Genomic DNA, 21,016 nt, shown 5'->3' with positions numbered 1-21,016 from the left:
AAAAAAAAAGACTTTTTCAGTTTTCACTTTTTCCACATACTTTTGAGAGTTCTGAATAGCCCGTCGCTTAAATAGTTGGAATCAACGTTCACCCGGCTAAAAAATTCGATTTTGGCGAAAGTCGATTTTCCACCTGAAAAAATACCAAGATCTGACACTTTGGCTCCGGGTGAAAAAAAAAATTTCATTTCAACATTTCTGGCACTTCCGAATACAAATGAGTGAAACGCCAAAGTAAAGATGATAATTCCCTATTTTTTATTCAATACACAAGTGCCAAGAACACAACATTTCACTCACATTTCCTCAAAAACCTCATTACAATTCTCCTCTCACAATAATTCAATTCTTAATTCTCTCCGTAATTAGTTATCGTTAACGCATCTAAATAGCCAACATTTATACATGTATAAAATGAAAACGTGAAAAATGAACAAGAAGCGAGTATCGGTAGCACCAGGAGCCCGAAGGACTCGTCATTTAATTTTCAAATTCAAATTCTTCCCCCGCAAAAATGAGGATCATTACAATCTCGTGATACTTAATTCGTAATACTTGGTTTTTTCTTTTCAATTTTAATATTAATTTTCACAACTCGATATTTCATTCTCCTAAGTCTGCAGTCATGCATAAAAAATGATTACTAGCTACCTATGTTTAACGATACGCATGGATGATGATTAGAGAGTTAGTATCTTCTTAAGACAGTATATGATCACATTTAATGACCTAAAATATCAATTGATGGATTAACAAATCGAACTTTACAAATTAAAGGGGCGAGTGTGGGGCAAAACTGGCACTTTTGACATTTTGTTCAATGTTCATAACTTAGAAACGGATTTCTCAATAAGACAATCTACTTCTATCTGACTCATCCCAAAGAAAAAGAATTGTACGTTCCATGAAAAAAAAATTATCCCATTTCAGTAACAATTCAACGTGTTATTAAAATTTTAAAAAGTCAAGTGTCCATTTTACCCCACTTGCCCTACCCTTTCTTATTTCGCATATATGTCTTCTATAATATGTTCATGTTTCACATTTAAACGTGGATAAACGATACTAAGAACATACAACCATAAAATATATACACCCAAATCTCTCAACGTTTCTTAAACAATTTCCCTCCCCTTTATTTACGTATTCAATCGAGAACATGAAAATTGTGCGTCAAATCCACCGATAATTCATTCACACTAATCATTTACACGATAAATTCATGCAGTCATTACAAGGCCTCGGGCGTAAAAAATCCAATACTGAAATGCGGGAAAAACTACTCCATGAATTCTCGGCCGAAAAAGGATGAAAAAATTTGAAGAATAGCTTTAATCATTTGTTCCTTTTTAGGAACTGCATGAAATGAGTGGAGAGTGATCTGAGGAGCTTAAATAATTCTATGAAGTGTTTGAAAATGCGAGGTGAGGGCGCCGCCATCTTAAAGTCCCTGGCGGTTTCCACGTAAGATGGCGGCGTTCACAGCTGTGAACCACCTCGTATTTTTTAACATTTCTCGAAACTGTTTATCCTCTTCAGGTCACCCTCCACCCATTTCATGGAGTAAATGGAAACTAAAAAAGGAACAAATGTTTAAAGCTATTCTTCAAATTTTTTTATCCCCTTTTGGCTGAAAATTCATGGCGCAATTTTCCCTACATTTTAGTATTTTTTTATTGCCGAGGCCATTCAACGAGCTTTGCCGACAGGCCCACAAGAGCAGAATATTATTTATTTCAAAAAATTGCTCGTCAAAATTTTTAATAGAAAAAATCCTGTTAGAAACAAAAATTCAAGAACAAAAAATCGTCAAATCACTCACTCATTGCGTTTCTCCAATGAAGTTCATTTTTACACGTAAATATTTCTTTAGAAATAACGTCTATCTAGTTGCTCGCTGATCCTAGAAAAATTCGAGCTGACTAGAATCATTCCTAAGAGCCTCCATTTTTCGTCTATTTTTTAAATGAAGTATCCAGTCAATCCCTCGATTCGGTTAACATATCACAAGTATTTTTCATCAATCTTCATACATTGAACGGTGAGGGCCAACCCTTAGGGTGTTTTATCCGTCTTCGATCATATTTTAGACGCTTTTGCCTAGAAAAATGCTACACTGTTAAACATTTTTTAGTTCCCCTGAAATTTAAGGATTTCTTTCTCCCTACATCGAGTTTTATTGCGCTCTCCTGAAAATTACAGGTCAACTCGTCATGAAATTTATTCTTCAACAGTGTGAATATTCCCTAAAAACAGAGTTGTTTCATCCCCTAGGCAAAAAATAGTAAAATACCCAAATAAAAAATTCTCTCATCGTTTTCCGTGTGGCCTACACATCCATTAAAAATTACAATACAAAGCATAAATTGTTTTGGTATAGAGATATGCGATGCTGAAAAAATGACTAAATGTCGGAGAATACCTTCCCATTTCAATAATTTTTTCCTCACTGCATCTATTGTACATGAGCATTATGATTTCGCTCACACATGAGCATCGATAAAGCGTAGTGTTCAAACAAAACCCATAGTACATCCGATGAATAAAAAAAGCGTCACGCTCCATGAATGATCTCAACCCGTTAAACTGAAATGGCATGACGTGATATTGAAAAAATTTTTTATTGCGCGTTTTTGGCCGTTGAGTTTATTCAGCTGATCCCACAGAAATACTTTGTGCGATCCTTCAATGCGTAGAGTAAGAATTATCAGCAGCGATGACAAATATCGCTCATACTGGTACGAGTGAATCACTCTCTTCTCTAATGTAACGACCACTTTTCGTGTCTCATGGCACCTTCTTCTTAGAGGTTGTCTTTTTGCTCCGGGGGAGAGTCGCAAAGCTGGTGATCTAGAAATCGAAAACACAGACTCATCAACCACTCGATTTTTGGGACTTTTTTCAATGGATAAATGGACTCATTTGAGCAATGGGATGGCAAGGTCCACATCTAAAAAAAAGCGATTAAAAAAAATCCTTCCAAACAACCTGAGGACAAAAAAAATACGGCAAAAAAATTTCGTGTGGAAAAATTCTGGTGAAATTTTACGAAGAAGTCTAAAGGCTCAACTTCCCGCGATTTTTCGCATTTTCTCAAATTGATTTAAACCACATTTCAGCCCAAATAAGAAATGAAATCTTTTTTTTTTTAATTTCAAATGGAACAAGTTCTTCCTTTGCATGAATTATTGGGTATCAATTTTCTAAATGCCTCTTTTATTTTTATAACGTTGAACCGAAAAAATACAGTTGAAAAACTCTGAAGCAAGTAATTGTCTAAATTTATCGAAATCCACTGATTTCCTGTTAAATATTAAAAAACTGCAAATATGCAAATTTCCACCAAAAATAACCGCAAAAACAAACAGAATGAATTTTCATTCAACCAGACATCTTGACAAAGTTTTCTCCACGAAATTTTTCCGACTCCCCGCTGCCAGTCATCACACGTAGATCAAACCAAACCCATCAAACCAGTTAATTAAAACATCCTCAGCCCCACAAGTTACACGAAGAAAAGATATTAGTATGAATAATGAAGACCGAAACGTGTGCTCCAACTGCACGTTTTTTCTCATTTCACTCTCACGCAATTCCTGATATGAATCCAACGAACCCGACGAAGCTACATCGCGTGGATTTTTTTCACTCGACTCTTGAATCCTCGCATCAGCGTTCAAATGAAATCTACCATCCTGCAAATCAAGACTCGTTGATCTCGATCTCGTCGACACAGAGCCGCTATCATCCTCGCGCTGATCCTTGTGGAAAGTTGTGTGAAATAAATTCTTAGGCATAGCCAGGAATCTGGAAAGGCCATCCTTAACTTTCCCCCTTTTTTTAGTACTTAATGGTGATGCAGGATTAGCAGGGACACTTTTCACTGCATTATCGATATGCGTGAGAGTCTTTACGGTACCGGGTTTGAGGACAAGTGTTGCCCTGAGGGCTTTCTCCTCCATCTCCTCCTGCTGCTCATGAGTGTACGCCACTGGCACCCTCGGCGCTGGCTTCTTGTTGTACTTTCCCGCCCTATCGTTGCTCTCTGAATAACTTCGCGAAGTGTCTGGCGTTGTCCAGACCTCCGCAGGATTCACATCGGGACACTCCATCGCTTCGCAATCGACTTCAGATTCAATTCTCAAGTCTTCCTGGGAATTCGCAAGACTCGATACCGCGCTCTGGGCATTACTCAGGAGCCTCTTCAGCTCTGACATCTTCTCCTGACATATTTCTTCCGTTATTTTCGTCATGTCTATTTGGCTCAGCTCTCCGGGAGTATCTTCGAGACGTTTTAGTACCTCTGATGGAGAGCCTTTGGAAGGGCTGAGGCTGTCTTCAGTCTTTTCAGAATCGACTTGTGAGATTTCTACCATTTCCTCGTGAATTGTGACATGCCCCGATGAGGAGGCGTCACAGAATATCTCCTCGCTCCTAGAGTCAGTCTGGTTTTCCTGTATTTCAGTCAATTTTGGCTCTGACCAACTACGGGGGACGTTAACTCGGGAGAGAAGGAATAAAAGCTCCAGGGCTTGTTTAGCACTTATTTCAGATAGTGTCAGGGGTAATTGATTGGACCCCGGTGCCAACTCCCAATCTTCCTCTTCATCCTTCAAATCCCAGAAATTTCAGTGACTATGCGTCTCAATCATTCAATTTCTCCGGACGTAAATTGAGGGTTCAAGAGAGGGAGGGGGGATTGGGGAATTTTTTTTTACCAACCTCTGGGGCTTTTTTCGTTGCTGCCCGGGGTTTCGATGACCTCGTTCTCGCACCTACACTCGATGTCCTGAGGAGTGATTCGGTGTGGGGGGTCATGCGGTGGGTTTGGAGTGCTTCCCCACTGCTGTAGCCACTGGATATGTCGTCGGATGACCTAATATTACTGTTGGAGGTGGAATTGACTATATTAGATCGTCGTAATTTTTAATATCAAGAAAATATCTATTCACACTTGCAAAACTATTTATTGAACCAGTTCTCTGAGTGTATTGACGATTTAAGAAGCTTCGTTTTACCTCCCTTTTTCCCAATTTTCACTAAAATGGTGAAAAGTTCTCCCAAAGGACTTACGTTAAGCTAGCTATTGGATCTCTAGGCCTCGGTTGTCTGACATCAACATCCACCTCCGAAAAATACATCTCCACTCTATTGCAATTCGATTGCGTCCGCCTAGGACTGTATCCACGTCTCCCAGGATGCTCTCTCCGACGAGGTTCCACTGAAAAAAAACACCCACCCCCCAAGAATAATTAATCCCCCCGAGTTATAAATTTCCCGTCAGCCGATGAACCCGAGCAATTTTCGCTGTGTACCTGTCATGTCTGTCTCGTCATGCATCGCTGATGTATTTCTATTTTCATCCTCCTTTTCACCCGTCAAATCACTCAGACTGTAGCTCTTTTTTAGCTGCTGTACTAATCCACCTCCGCCCTGAAAAATTCCACAGGCATTCGACAATTATCCGGATGAACACCTTGCTCATTCGTTGATGAATAAATTAAATATACGCACGAAAAAAATTGGGAAAACATCGAAACCGAGCGAATTTCATAGCCAATTCTATTGGATTTCTATTAAACTTACATTAAATGTGCGTTTTTTAATATAAATTTTCAATGAAATTGTTTTACAGAAAAAATCAGTAAAATTTTATCTTTACAACTATTCAATGATGAATGAACTGAAATGAATTTTCCATTTTTTTTCACTCTATTTTTCTTCTTTTTTCATAAAAAAAAAACTTGGAAAATTTGCGCCGAGGAATTTCTGTAGACAGTATATCAATAGAATAAGTTGTGTAGGAAAATCGATTTCTATTAATTTTTTTTACAGAAGATTTTCCGTTAAACGTTTAACAACTAAAGAATTCAATAGAAATCCCATAGAATTTTCAAACGAAATCACCAGGTTTGTCTGTGCAATTTGTTCGCACGTATTTTTTCTCCTCTACTGCACCTCAGCCACGAAAGTCACTAAATTTATCAACTTTTTTTTATTATATCAACCAGGTTCAAACTCGAAACCCAAGGGTTGAGGGTTCAAACCCAACCCCCAACAATTTTTCGTATCTCCTCGAATTGATAAACCGTCATTCCTCGCAAAAATGAGAAATAAACTAACTTTTTTATATTTCCTTTCTCCCACTGAAGATCTGAATGGTAAACTTCGAACTCGTCTTGAGTTCTCTCTCTCTCTTTTTCTCTCATTTTAAACCACATTTGTGATCGTTAAGGCTGAGGTGAAGAAGGATAAAATATCAATTAAAAATTCCAAATGAATTTGAATGAATGAAATAATTAAAACTGAAATAAAATAAAGTCTTACCAACGAACTAAAAATGTTAATGAGTTATCTGCCATCACCAGGCGCGCATTAGAATTGGTAACATCTCTAGGTGTGAGTGCTTTTTATAATTGGTGCATATTTCAATCTGCAGCTGGGCTACCAGTGTTTTCTAAATCTCTATCTAATTCTGTATGTACCAGGTCCATCTATTTACAGTGCTTCATGTATCAGGCTCAAGTTCATATAAAATTCACCTCGTAATAATGTAAATAGCTGAATAACAGGGTAATTGAAGCATTAAGCGATATGATGAAGACAAAGTCACTTGGCATGACGTTAAAAGTAAATTTATTCTTGTATTTTATATTATAATTCGATAGTTCAATCATCTTTGGATTATAAAAACCTATTACATACGTTAATTACTCAACAATCCAGTTTTATAAATTACAGATGAGAAAAAAAGATAACTGATAATTTAATTCACTTGAGAAATTATAATTGGTAACATGAAAAATGTGACATTAATTATCATCTATCATAAATTGATGAGGATTACTCAGAAAAGCTTCTATCACATTGAGTTACAAAAGGCACTCGGTGGCACAATAATTCATGATTACATCATCTCATTGATTGAAAAATTGATTTTTTAAGAGTGGAAACTCCACACGAGACACTAATTCATTCACCGATGATTTAACAACATTGATCAACCCATTCATCCTTGCCTCAGTCTTATTATTCAATGATTTCATGACTGGAAACAATTGTTCTATTTTCTTTAATCACTCTTATCCTATAATTTCTTATCAATCATACATAAATTCATTAAAAGACGAGATGAAAGACCCTTCGAATGCAGTTCAGCATCACTGAACTGACGAATGATCTCTCTGAGTCTTTAAATTCATAAAAAATTTTGTCCCATCATTCCAATTTTCGTTTCATATAACCGACATACGCTTAAGCATCAGTGCCATCACTGTACTCAGCATCGTAGCATCGCACATCTTTCTTGGGTGATGCATTTGCTTTACGACGTGTCACACGTCGTGTCTTCTTCGGCTTCTCAGGTGCCTTGAAATCCTCGAAAATCGGTGTCTCATCGTCCTTGAAAACAAAATCCTCCTGTCCATCGTCGTCGGAGGACGGCTCGATAACAATCATTGGGCTGTCATTGGTATCCTTGGTTTTATCACTCTGACTTCGTTGACGACCAGAAGTACTGTCCCCGCTGTCCTTCCTCGTTTCGCTTTTCATCGGCGATGTACGGTTGACTAAGCTAGAAATCGCCGGGTCTGATTGGCTCTCTGGTGGACTCGTGCTTTGAGGATTCAGCAGTGCATTCGGCAAATTCTTGGTTTTTTGGTTTTTTTTTTGTTTTAATTTTTGCGTTAAATTATGAGGATGACCCATCAATCAAGCGAGTTAACCATGATTGTTTTTTGTTAATTGATTGCGATGATCGACGATGATTGTTTTGGTTTTAATGGGAATGCGAGGGTAAATTGAAAGAAAAAAAGAAAAAAAGAAAAATGTAAATAATATGAAATGTGGACAAGCTGATTGCGTGTTATCTGTTGCTATTCTAGCAAGAAAATCACGCATTATCTTGGTACAGACAAAATCAGGGTGATTGTGAAATAATTACCTTAATAGCCGTCTGCATCAGTACTGTTGTGGCATAATTGACACCTTTTGTGCCGAGATGAAGAACAGCTGTGTAGCCTTGCTCGGTTGCCCTCGCTAGGGCATCATCAATCTCAGCTTCACGTCTTATCAATGCTGGGTGTACAAAACGTCGGTAGAGAATACTTGAACCCTTTGTTGCTGGGCTTAGAAGCCAGAGAACGAGAATTATCTTGATTTCGTAGTAGAATGGAAACCTTTGACACGATGAGAAAAGAAGCAAATTGAATATTAGAGAGAAGTTAAAAGTTCAAGGATTGTTGAGTGGTAATTTTCAGGAGAATGACATTGAATTTTATTCAGAGAGAGAAATCATGAAATTTTAGATTTCACTGGAAATTCAATGGAATTCCAAATTTTTCAACAGGTGAAAAATAATAATTCCTCAATTTCCGTAAATTTTTAATAAAAGCTGACTGTGGATGGCTCAGAATTGCGTTTTTCCACTTCCTAGGCCTTATACAAGATGAATTAAATTAATTTTTTTTGGCACTTTCGTTTTTCGCGATTATTTCGGAAACTATGAGAGATAGAGCCTTAAAACCTATTCCATTCGATTCCTGAGGAAATTTGGGTTCCGTATAGGCAGATATAGACGGCTCAGAATTGCGTTTTTCCACTTCCCACACCCTATACAAGATGAATTAAATTAATTTTTTTNGAATGTTTTTTGAAGTGGATCCCCTATAGGCAAGTGGTTTCAATTGAAAACCCGAGTTGAAAACCCGAGTTTGTAGCAAAGATGTCAGACAAGATATGAATGTTTTTTTGGGCTCAAATGAAAGAGCGGGTCGAGAAATGGCGTGCTGGGGCCTCTAAAGATGGTTTTGAACCAGGGGAGACTCCTAGACCCCACTGGACAATGTTGTCACAATTGCGCTTTTCAATTGAAAACAGACATCATCTTTAGAGACAGGCCCGAGTTGTAGACACGAGTTTATAGCAGCGATGTCAGACAAGATATGAATGTTGATTGGGCTCAAATGAAAGAGCGGGTCGAGAAATGGCTTGCTAGGGCCTCTAAAGATGGTTTTGAACCAGAGGAGACTCCTAGACCCCACTGGACAATGTTCTTACAATTGCGCTTTTCAATTGAAAACAGACATCATCTTTAGAGACAATTGTCATCTTTAAAGACTTCTGCACGCCATTTTTCGAGCCGCTCTTTCATTTGACCCAAAAAAAACATGGCCGTGACTATTCGCACCATTGCGTGAGTCACTCCCGTACACTCCATACACTCCACGCATGCGTGAAGTTTGTGTGTTTCACGCAACCGAATTTTCATACTGCTGTGTATTTCACGCAGTTGAAGTTTCATACTACTGTGTGTTTCACGCAGTTGGAGTTTTTTACTACTGTGTGTTTCACGCAGTTGCATTTTTATACGCCTGTGTGTTTCACGCAGTTGTATTTTTATACACCTGTGTGTTTCACGCAAAAATTCGGAACATCCAATAACGAAACTCCGTGAAATTCCAGTGGAACTATAACGTAATCAAAATTTCCACGAAGTGCACTGAAAATTTCAGCAGCAATTTTAAACCCTGTGAATAATGAAAGATTTCACTTAAATTGTCACATGGCTATTTTCAGACCCATGAAGTATGGAAATCCAAAGTGAATTTTCAATAGCCGTTAAATCAATATTCTTCGCATTTATATAAATTTACGCTCGTTACATTGGATGAGAATCAGCGGAAGCAGTTGGGTATAAACTCCAAGCCAATATTCTGTCTCGTCCCCGTCCAAAATTAGACATGTTGGTATTCCCTAGAGGTACGAGATTTACATGAACCCGAAAGACTTGATGGTGGAATGTGAATATAATGAACGTATAATGCAGCAGTTCTATTCGCCATTGTATTGCATGTGGGGAGAAATTATTTATTATTCTTACCAGAAACTGAAGAATACGTCTGTGAAGGTTTCGGCACAAGTGAATAGGGCAAATACGATCCAGTACATCATCCATTTTACCTTAATAAAATCAAAAATTGAAACTATTAATTTATCCCATGATTTTTTGCTTTTTTATTCACATCAGAGAAAAATTTATTTCAATATAACCAATCGTTTTCAATTGAAGACATTATTAGTTAGGAGCGAAATTATTGTTTAAATCACGAACAAAGGAAATTTACGAACATGTAATGATTATTTACTCGCAAATTGTCACTTTCATTGAAATAAATATATGAATTTTTCAACGTGAACCGAAAATACTGTCGAAGTGAATAAAAAACGTAAAATAAAATTTCATTCGGTACAAATTAGTCATTTCCCTGGCTTTACTGTTCACTGATGGAATATTACTCACATATTCTTTAACGTTCTTAGTGCGTACAGCTTTGTAAGAGGCGTAAGCTGGATACAGAGTCCCAAAGACCAATCTGAAAATTGGATAGATGATAATGTAAGTGAATGCACGTGGCATTACAATGGCAAGAATGACAGCCAAAAAACCCAGATTCCCCAGGGTCAATCGTATAGGTAATTTCTGAAGTGAATAACGAGCCCAGGCCACTGATTTTCGTGCCAATATGCGAGTTATGCTCGTTCTCCGAGCCATTGACACTGCCATATCTTCGAGATCGGTGGGATAATCATAGTGTGTGTCCACTTCGCACACATCAATGACGGAACGACAATCGTCAGTTGTCGTTAATGTCCCATCGGGATAAGTTGCTCCCCTCCTCAGGGTCTTTCGCTCGTTACCCATCATCACTCCAGCAGTCTCTTGATGCCCGTAATTGGCCCCTCAATGTTGCGCCCAGGGGAGAAAGTACTTTGAAGTTGTCACCGAAATCATTACGTTTTTTTTGTTTTGTTTCTTCTACGCAGTCGTTCGTATTCGTACTCCAGTGCTGCGTTCGTCGGGACTGACGACCAACTGCACGCGCTATTTTTGCGCAAAGCCGGGTACCACGATGGGATTCAGTGTGTGACCCCTTCCGGGGGCTCCTGCCGCACTTCACAGCCAGATTCCTTTTTATTTTTGCTTTAGTTTTTGTGGTGATGTTGCAAGGGAGATTGGGAAAGGCTGTTTATTTTTTTAATTTTTTTTTAGAGTTTTGGGTTGGGCTGTTGGGGGAATGCACGGTTGAAAGATTTCTGTGAGAAATTTCCAGCGAAAAATTCAGGAATTTTTAACTATTACTGGGTGAGATGTGAGATTTATATTAACTTGGTGATGATGAATGTGTTAATTTGCGGAATTTTAAACGAAATTTCAATTTTTCAAACAAAATTTCAGCAAATGTTGTCGAGAATCCTCAATGCATTGAGAATTCAATTGAATATAGCGTTGAATTTCAACAATTGACACGAAAGAACATGAATTTTGTTGAACTTACAAGATAAATAAGAAATTTCATGGAAGATTTTATTTTAAATTGAACTCAAATCCATAACATTTGACATTCACGAGCAACTGTTGGTCGAAATCCGAAAATTCTGATAGTGTAGCTTTTTACGATTTACACTCTTAGAAAATTACTCTTCAAATTTACAGAAAAAAAAATGTTGAAAATTTTAATGACTAATATTCAATGCAACCTCAATGTTCTCATCCATTCTGCAATAAAAATGATTGAAAATCGTCCAAAATTCCGGCAACATCTCTAAGTTCTCGACAAAAACAAACTTTAATTAAATGTAATTACGAAATCTCATAAAAAATCCAAAATTCAAGCCATCATTGAAAATCCACCGCTCCCTTAGCACGAAAAATTCAATTTTTTTCCAACTCCAGGGCGAATGAACAATTCCATAATTTAATATCAGATAAAATTAAAATTCACAGCATTAAAAATGCAAAACCACCTATCACTTGAATTCCAAAAAATTCCCAACACTGTGGTATTCCGAAATGATGAGCGTTCGAGGAGACACAGACGACTGGCGTTGGAGAACAGTTGTCGATTGAATTCATTGGACGGCTCCACTGTTAACGCGAGCTTCAACGTTACCAGGTAATTCGATGATTATTGTCAATGTCGGGTGCGAGGAATTACGTAAGAATATGTGCGCAGCCGAGTACTCCGGATGGCAACGAAAAATATGGTCATTGTTCTCGTTTATTTCCCACTTTTTTCACCACAAAACCGTAAATTGCATTAGTCTTGGCTCAATTATGGCATTCACGAGGACATCGAGACGTTTCATGCCTAGCAATGATCACTTTCAATCTCTAATCCCGGATTTTCTCCACGCGTTTCTCCCTCCCCCCGCCGCCCCTTCGGTCAAGATCAATAAGCTCCAGCAAAACTCGAGGATGAAAACAATTAAAAAAAAAAAACGCAAATGACTGGTCGATGAGTGTTCACCCCTGGATGTCTTCCAAAAGTCCGAGTGAACGACACGAGCGAGAGGAGTTGCCAGAATAATCGTCCGTCATCAATTCGCCATTGGAAATAATAAAAATGATTGAGTGCGCTCGAATTGCTGCATTACCATATCTCCCTCAGGCCTTTTGTGATGTAATTTGAATCATTGTGTAATGGGAGAGTCCACTGGGGCATAAAGGGCGATCAAATAAATTGAATAACAAAGGTTTATCATGAAAACCACATTTTTGGGAATGTTTAATATTGAATGAATGAGACCTTATTAATCCTCACGCTCAGAACAATTTTCTAGATAAAATCATGCGAAAAACTAACTTTTCACCCCCTTGGGATCCCCAATTACACTGAGAGAAAAACAAACACGTTGTCAAACAAGTCTTGTTTGGGCCAACAAAATCGCTAGTTGAAAATTGCCAAAAAAGAATTTGTTTGGTTAGAATTGGAAAGTCTCAAACATGAATAATTGTTCTGCTTTTGACAGCAACGAAATATTTGGCTCAAGAGGCGGATAATTCACACCAGACGGTGCCTTTTCAGGATGAAAATATCTCATATAATATAACAACAAATATTTTATCCCTAAGTAACAAGATTGCTATCATATAATTATTATTGTTTCATTTAAGGGTTCATTTCTTGTCTGTGATTATTAGACAGCCGAAACGAAAAAATAGTATCCCTTGTTTCGCATAAAACAAAGATTTTTCGGGAGCAAAATACGTATGGGAGTATCGAATAACGAAGGAGTAGTGCCAGAAATGACATTTCTCGCGTGCACAGAGAATGCAATTTTTTTTTAATTACTAAATCAATTTTTGCGACAAAAATTTTTCATTCCAGCGCACTCTCTGCATGTTTAGTACAAAAAAAATTCTTTCTTGATAATTTTCAAAAAACTATTTTCTTGACACAAGTAAGACTTGTTTGAGAACTTTGTCATTTTTCTCTCAGTGTAGGAACACTCCCCAACGTAAATTGTTTCGTGTTTTTACATATTTCATGTTCAAGAACTGTTTAATGTTTTAGGATGGGATTTTTAACCACAAATTTAACAATAGTTTACTATAAAAAACATTTCTGTAAATTTAATAAATATCAAAATCATCGTCTACTTGTATACAATTTTAATCGGCGCTGGCAAGTGTTTTACAGAGGCAGTATTGACAACAGTGACACGTCTAAACACAGGTGCATGATAATTTCTCGAGTATCTCTCGGCAGTGGGTGCAATCACAGGTGCACTTCGATGATTCGGGGGGCTGAAGCACGCCATACTGGCCCCTGGCGAGATGGTGAAGGCAGTGTTGAGGACTTTACCAAGAATTCTCAAGTCCCGAGGAAATCGATCGAAGATACTTCACCATTGGCCTCAATTGCTCCCAATGATCGGGTCGTCGACCAAGTTCCAGCCCTCGTTCAACTCCTCGTTTTGCAATCGATCACGATTTTTGAATCAATTCACTTTCTCTCGTTGCTCCAATTAGAGTCAATATTTTTTTTTTATTCAATTTTCTTTCCTCTCAACTAGTTTCGCTTCCACGCTCGATTGCCTCCTTTGTGGCTGACGTCTTTGTGTATGGTCACGCTAGGTTCAACGACCACTTTTCAAAGTTCTTTGGGGTCCCTATTTATTATCAGGTAGATATTTGTTCGAGTCAAAGGCAATTGTTGAATGGGTGTTTGTGGGCTCGCGGGTGGAATGAATCATATGTGAATGACGACGACGCCGTTCTGGAGAAAAACGGTTATCCGTATTTCGTGGCGCACAGGTGATGACATTTCTCGAATAAAATTTTACTGCTGTTGATTCTTCCACGATCCTTCACACTGACTTACTGTTGCTGCTGGATCCCCGAGTGTCTCGAGGTGTATTTATTTTTTCAACAGATAGGTGGCGATTTTGTATTTTCACTTGACAATTTTGCGCACATCAAACAGACGGAGGAATGAAGTTTGTGTTGATGAGGAGTGATTTTTATGAATTTCAATGGTTCACTGGGATCTGGAGGTACGGCGCAAGGCACTCCTGGGTGTTTCGCGAAGCGTCGCGACGCCAAGACTAGAGCCTGGCCCACTCTTACACTCGAATTTATATTTAAACGTTGGGATGTTGGGATCTTGGTGCCTAACGACGAAAGAATGTGATAGTGACGGAGTCGGAGACGTCACTATTTCCAGTTAGTGTGGGCTCTGAGGATTAATAGGTTTTTATATTGAAAATAAAGGTGGGGTGATTGATTTCTGGGCTTTGACGTGACAGTTTTTTAAGTAGCTTCATCAATGAAGACAGTTTTCAGTATTTATAATTGTCAAAATTTTCAACTAAACTGTGGGATTTTTTTTTAATTTTATGTTTAAAAAAGTGACACGCTGAAGAAAACTGAATTTTCGTGGACACGCGACTAATTATTTCCAAGAGAGTGACATTAAATGCGATTTAGGGGGAAAAAATAATTAAATTTCCGATTTCAAAGAAAATTCAATGGAATTTCAGACTTTTCAGCAGCATTAAGACGAGAATTCCTCAAGTTATTTGAATCTTAAATGAAAACATGAATTGAAAAATAATAAATTGAATGGTGAGGAACATATTTCCCGGAATTGTCCCGATTTCTAATGATTTTTCGTGGAATAATTGACCTGAATTTCACAATCCTCGTTCATTTTTCCACGAAATTCTGAATTTTCAATGACAAAACGCATTGAAATGCCAGTGAATCTAAAATGTGATTTCAACCAAAATTTTCAGCATTTTTTAAAACATTTTTGTTAAAAAAAAAAGAATACATGAAAATGAGGACAAAGCCGGCATTTTTATATTTAAAATAAAAGTGGAGAGATCGATCGCCGTGCTTTGACACAAGCTTTTAAGTAGCTTTGTCACTAAAACCAGTTTCGAATATTTTTCATTGTCAGATTTTCCAACAAAACTGTGTCAAAAATTTTCCTCAACATTTCCTCTTCATAAGTAAATCATGAAACTTGTTCTAAAACCTTTTATCCACTTAAAAAAAATTCTATTCCATCAACTGAGAGAAAAAAATGAACAAAAATTTCCACTAACAACATTTCTGATGTTTTTTGAACATTTTTATTGAAAAAAATATATATAAATTCCACGAAAATGCGAACAAAGGCCATTTAACACCGTGAAAATTTATTTTCGTCCTCTTTTATTCCCCCTGTCCTCCGGAAAAATAACCCAAGTCTGCGCTACAATTCCTCAGGAGTGATAGGTCGCATGCACAATGCATCTGTAGAGATGTGCGTGAGTCGTTGGGAAATCCACTGGCTATAAAAGATTTCAAAGCTACCCTCCCACGCAACCTCAAATGCCACGGCAATGTGACGCACTGGGGAATATTTCCATCTCTCTCTCTCTTATTTTCTCTTCTTTTTTATTTACACCTCTTCGCTGTGACGGTGCACGAGAGAGTCATCACTCTCCCGACGGGTTGTCGATCGCCTATTGAATTTTTATGTGCTCCTCTGCTTTGCCCGTTGAGGAGTTCATGTCATTTGAGGAAAACATTTCTTTCCTTTATTCGTGTGGAAATTCTCAGACGAATTGTTGTTTCGTTTGTTGGGGGGGGGGGGGGGGGGTAAATTGTTATCACATTAATTCTTATTTGGGGATAAATGCCACTCAAAGTCGTTGTCACGTTCGCGTGTTACAAATGTGGGCATGTTTCGAGACTCCAGTTATCGTGACTTTTCGTATTCACGCAAATATAACCAATAGTTCATGTGCTTTATGCTGGGGGTCGATGATCCCTCTTCCTCTGACGTGGGGGATATCGAAACAATACTTTGTGCTTGATTATTTTTCCGAGTTGGAGGTTTGAAATATTGGGGGAATTAATCAATGCTCTTCATTTGCATTATTTTTAATGAGAGACAGGGGAAATAATGCTGGGATTTTCATTTTTGTTGATTGAAAAATCTGGACTTGTTTGTCATGAATTGAGTGAATACATGATTTATATATTTTTTTTATTAATTATTTGTATTTTAAATTATTTTATGAGTCTAGTTTTATACTATTTAACAGTTTATTTCATTTTTTATGGAAAAAGTGGAGTAATCATCTCAATGACACTTTGTGAAGTTATTTTCCTTTTTCTGAATGTTTCATTCTTATAAATAACTGATAGAACTTTTTCAGAGTTCTGGAAACCTCATTTTTTGTTATGGAATGTGCAAGTGGCCTGGACTTGAATAAATTTATTATGAATTTGAAAAAAGGAGTTTTAGGGGACAACATTATTTTGCATTAATTACGCGAGAAAGCATTATTCAGAAAATTGTGAATTTTCAGTACTAAACTCCGCTTAATTTTCAAATAATTAATTTTCCCCCAAATAATTGAACTTGAGTGAATTTTCCATTGATTTTCCATGAAATTTTCTATCTTCAATGACAAAATTTCTGGAAATTTCAATGTAACAAAAAAATCCCCAGAAATGTCCCCCAAATATCATCCAAAAATTTACCATCGTATTCCTCCTAACGAGAATTGATTTTCCCTTCGAATTGAGGTCACCCATCTCCTCTCAAGGGTGAAATTCATTCGCAGAACGAACGCACGGAGTTTGGACTACGGTTGCCCCGAAAATCGATCCCCGGAAACACCAGAAAGCGAGTTTCACGTGATGAACGAGGGTAAGAGCGCGGTGGAAGCGCAAGAAAAGGGGGATAGAGATTTTCCTCAATCTCCAAGTAGTGTCGAGGCTCTCTGCTGTTGCCAGCCAGGCATTGATCCAACGAGTGCAGTGTCGCTACGAGGTTACTGGAACCATCAGCACACATCTCCGAGTGCTCCATCCCATCAGCCACACGCCGAGGGAACCATTTTTTCCCATTGACATCACATGCCCAGCGATTTTTCACAATTTGCCTTCGTTTAGGAAAAAAATAAAATAAAAAAAAAAATTCCCTCCCATTCTCCTCGATCTCGTTTTCACCGTTCCAGTTTATAATAAACCAAGCCGCGTGTTTATTGCCAGTACCCATGAGTCATGGAGTGCCAAGGCTGGGTCGTGTGTACGCCCCGCACGGAAGGCGTGCGTTCACAACCGGAGACGCGTGTACACCGAGGAGAAGGGGAATGTCAAACAAAAAAGGCGAAATCGAGATAACGATGCGATGGAGGTATGCGAGAGAGAGAGAGAGAGAGAGAGAGAGAGAGAGAGAGAGAGAGAGAGAGAGAGATACAGTGCATGCGTTAGGAGAGTGCACCAACCCGACGTGACGTAGACGATCAGCTGACGCCGTATGTTCGAGATATCGCTGGGTTTTTAAAAGGAAAACAAAAGGGACATGTGTTGGTGGCTTCGCCAGTTCGGTTTCTTTGTTCGGTGCACTGCTCCAAATGGAAATTCAATGGGAATTTTCAATTTCGGGGTTTTGAGTGCTACTCAGAATGAAATCGGTCGTGGATTTGCGCTCACTCATCTCAAATTTTTATCTAGCGACAGTTCAAATGGATTTTCAAGGAATTTTGTAACTGATAATTCTGAATTTTATGAAGTAATCGACCGAGACTGTCAATTTCAGGTGAATTGTTCCATAGGAAATTTTAGAAATGAGAAAATTGAGGGGAAGACATTTTTGAGTTTTTAATTCATTGAAAACCGCAATATCTTTTACTTGAAATCTGTTCAGCATTATCTTTTCATTTCATTTTCCACCGAAATTCTACTAAAAAAGCAATAATTCAGGCAAAAATTTTGTAAACATATCATAATCTCCACTAAAATCAATGCATCTTCTCCTTGAAAATGTTTTTGCATTTTTTCGTCAATATGATGAAATGAATCTTCGTAATTATGTTTCAATGCTTCTCTATTGCTCCAAATCATAAAAATTTATTCCCAATTTGAAATAAAGCTGAACCTGTGTGCAAATATTTTTAAATCATGAACAATTCAGTGAAAATTCCCCAAAAATACCGTAATTTGTACTAAAATTTTGCACTATCTCTTGGAGCTGATATTGAAAATTAGAAATGAGAGATAATTTCAAGGAGAATTTTTCACAGAACAATCACCGAAATAATTTCATCGAATCACGAATCCCCTCACCTCTGCCAGACATTAATTCAATTATGCAACTAGACGAAGGCTATTTCCTCCATCTGCACCACCTTATCCTCAACTCGACACGAATTCAAAATTGTACATCCAAATTTGAAAACCCGCTCATCACCATAAAGGGAATCCCCATCCACCTCTGTTTTCAGTGACTTTCTAAAGACGCGTGCCAATCGTGCCGTGTTCTCCTTTGAGGCCAAGACTGTTTTCGTTATTTTTAGATGGCCGGACCTCGGGTTTTAGTGCCTAATGATAGGCCTTGTTCGGCAACGGGTGAATTAAGAAGAACAAGGTCGATCTAGATCACTACCATTTTTATCAAACAAAGATCTGGGGATGAGCACACTCAATTCATGGTAATTATGTTGTCTGTTTCTATTTCTTCAGATCATAAAAATTCATTCACAATTTGAAGCTGAAACTGGTGAAAGATTCAACTTAGAGGCATTTAGGGTTGTACACGCATTTTTAAGTAATGAGCAAACGATTTTCTGCATTTTTCCTTGACTATGATAAAATAAATCTCAGTAATTCTGTTCCAATGCTTCTACATCGCTCTAAATCATAAAAATTCATCCACAATTTAGGGGCATACAAATCAGTAGCGAAGTGGTAAAACGGCACAAATCGATTTTGACGATTGACCAGTTTTCAATGAATATCTCGGAATCTAAGGGAGATAGCGAAATTGTTATTATAACCTTTTTTGTAGAGCCGATTGAGAGCTACAACAAGTGTAATTACGAAAATTTCGCTATATCCGTTAGATTCGGAAATATTCCTTAAAAACTCAACTGGGAGATAAGTCGACTTAAACCGTTTTACCACTTCCTACTGAAATATTTTTAAGTCATAAAATTTACTCAGATGACTGTTCAACTCTTAAACCCTCATTAGAATTTTTTCCTGGGATTTTTTTGGTTTGTTTATTTTTTTAAACGATTTATCGCATTTTTCCTTGAATATGGTGGAATAAATTATTATTGCTGTGTTCCAATACTTCACCATTGCTCCAAATCATAAAAAATCATTCATCATTTTGAAATGAGGATGAAATTGACAAAAAATTCAATTTAGGAAAATCTATGGGCTTACAAATATTTTTAGGTAATGAGTAAACTTGATCTGACTTGTAAAAAAAACCGTCATATGATCGTTAGGTCTTACACCCCCATTACGATTTTTCCTGCGATTGATTTGTTTCATTCCATCGTTTTTCGCCCATTTTTTGCATTTTCTCTCGAAAATCATGAAACAAAGATTGAAATTCAGATTCGATCAGGCGAAATAAAGGAAAAATATTGGATAACAATCCTTGGAAAGGCTTCCAGGCTTCCTTTGTGCTCGCAAAGATGCTACAATAAACGACTCAGACCTTTAATCCCCCCGAGTGAATGTAATGTCTCGTCAACAGTGAATCGTTTGTTTGGTGTTTTGCAATGCAGAGGAGACCTGACACAACGTTGTATTCAATCTACTGTCTCAGGTTGGGTTAGGATGTGAGTGAGGCCTTCGGTTACTCGTTTCTCTCTTTTCACTGCGCAACACTGACTTCAGGGATTCTCCACGATAAAACTCGTTGCACTTTCACTTGGGCACATGTAATTACCACGCTTCAAAGATTCTCTTTGTTTATGTCTCTCCCCCCTGTCGTACGGTTAAGGAGATGATATTATGAAGGCTGGACAATTAGCGTTACCTCATCAGGCACCCTGACATTGACACGTCGGGTGTTTCAAGCTTCTGAGCACTCGGGAATGTTATTTATCGGGTTTATTCAGACGCAGAAGATATTTCCTCCCCTTCGCAATCGATTTTCCCTCATTCTTTTCACTATTGAGTCACAACACTGAGCTTCATTCACTTCTCTTTGTCGTGCCACTCAAATGATTCTTAAGACTTTATTCGACACAATATTCACCACTAGACATTCCATTGTTCAGAGATTTATTTTATGAGAATTTGAGACGATCTGGGGAATTAAAATTGTTGGAGGGGTTCTGCAATTTTCTGGGGGTTTTGGAGTCTTCGGAGCGAGAAAAATCGCCATTTTTTCCTTCTTGCTTATGAATTTCTCGTGGAAAATTGGGAGCAATGCTTTTACAACCCCATTTTGCAATCCCTGGGTCTCGTTAATCGCTTCGAGGGGCAGGAATGCGACATTTTTGTCATTAGATTTTAATTATAAATTGGGAAATAATACTCACATTACCAGACGCGATATTATCGATGATATCATGTTAGTTGATTATTGTGAACACAAAATAAACACGATTGTTGGTGTAAAAAAAATGATGTGATGTTAACAATGCGGACGTGAGAACGTAACACCGCCAAGCTCACTGATCGGCCATGTTGAACTGGCAGCTGGCTGGTGCTGCGCCGCTGACGTCACGTCGTGTTTTGGTCACGTGATTTTGCCAGGGACGAAGAGGTTGGGGGACTCGGTGGGGGATGGGTTCTGGAGACTGTGGAAATGTTTATTGATTCGTTTGTTTATGAAAATGGGAGAGCAAGCGAGGGACAACACGAATTTGTTGTTTATTCCGGGGTGAGTTGAGGGATAAATCAGTTTTTTGTTGTGTCGCGAAAAAC

At 37.9% G+C, this 21,016-nt stretch overlaps 1 protein-coding gene across 1 annotated transcript; it reads right to left on the bottom strand.

Moving 5' to 3' along the window:
- Positions 1-235: 235 nt before the first annotated feature.
- On the bottom strand, positions 236-20,800 carry LOC107038395. The gene is made up of 9 exons (XM_015257476.1): positions 20,629-20,800; positions 10,301-10,373; positions 9,881-9,960; positions 7,943-8,177; positions 5,316-5,433; positions 5,074-5,221; positions 4,723-4,885; positions 3,920-4,610; positions 236-2,850 (listed from the first exon to the last, which is right to left on the bottom strand). Exons 1-9 carry the CDS (start codon positions 20,658-20,660, stop codon positions 2,804-2,806), a joined length of 1,587 nt encoding a protein of 528 aa, XP_015112962.1. The 5' UTR covers positions 20,661-20,800; the 3' UTR covers positions 236-2,803.
- Between the last annotated feature and the right edge of the window lie 216 nt (positions 20,801-21,016).

This window comes from Diachasma alloeum, unplaced genomic scaffold (genome assembly GCF_001412515.2).
Source record: "Diachasma alloeum isolate Michigan unplaced genomic scaffold, Dall2.0 Dall_scaffold_00280, whole genome shotgun sequence".
Classification (NCBI taxonomy): domain Eukaryota; kingdom Metazoa; phylum Arthropoda; class Insecta; order Hymenoptera; family Braconidae; genus Diachasma; species Diachasma alloeum.
The sequence above is the reverse complement of the archived record's forward strand: the minus strand, read 5'-3'. Positions and strand labels throughout refer to the sequence as shown.

Bases quoted from the DNA above. Each gene is read 5' to 3' on its own strand.
- LOC107038395 (XM_015257476.1), bottom strand. From the start codon at position 20,660: ATGATATCATCGATAATATCGCGTCTGGTAAT. The intron at 5,434-7,942 runs GTAATTATTTCA...GGAATTTTTCAG, and splicing joins TGATGCAGACGGCTATTAAG to GGCGGAGGTGGATTAGTACA. The intron at 4,886-5,073 runs GTAAGTCCTTTG...CACCTCCAACAG, and splicing joins GATCCAATAGCTAGCTTAAC to TAATATTAGGTCATCCGACG.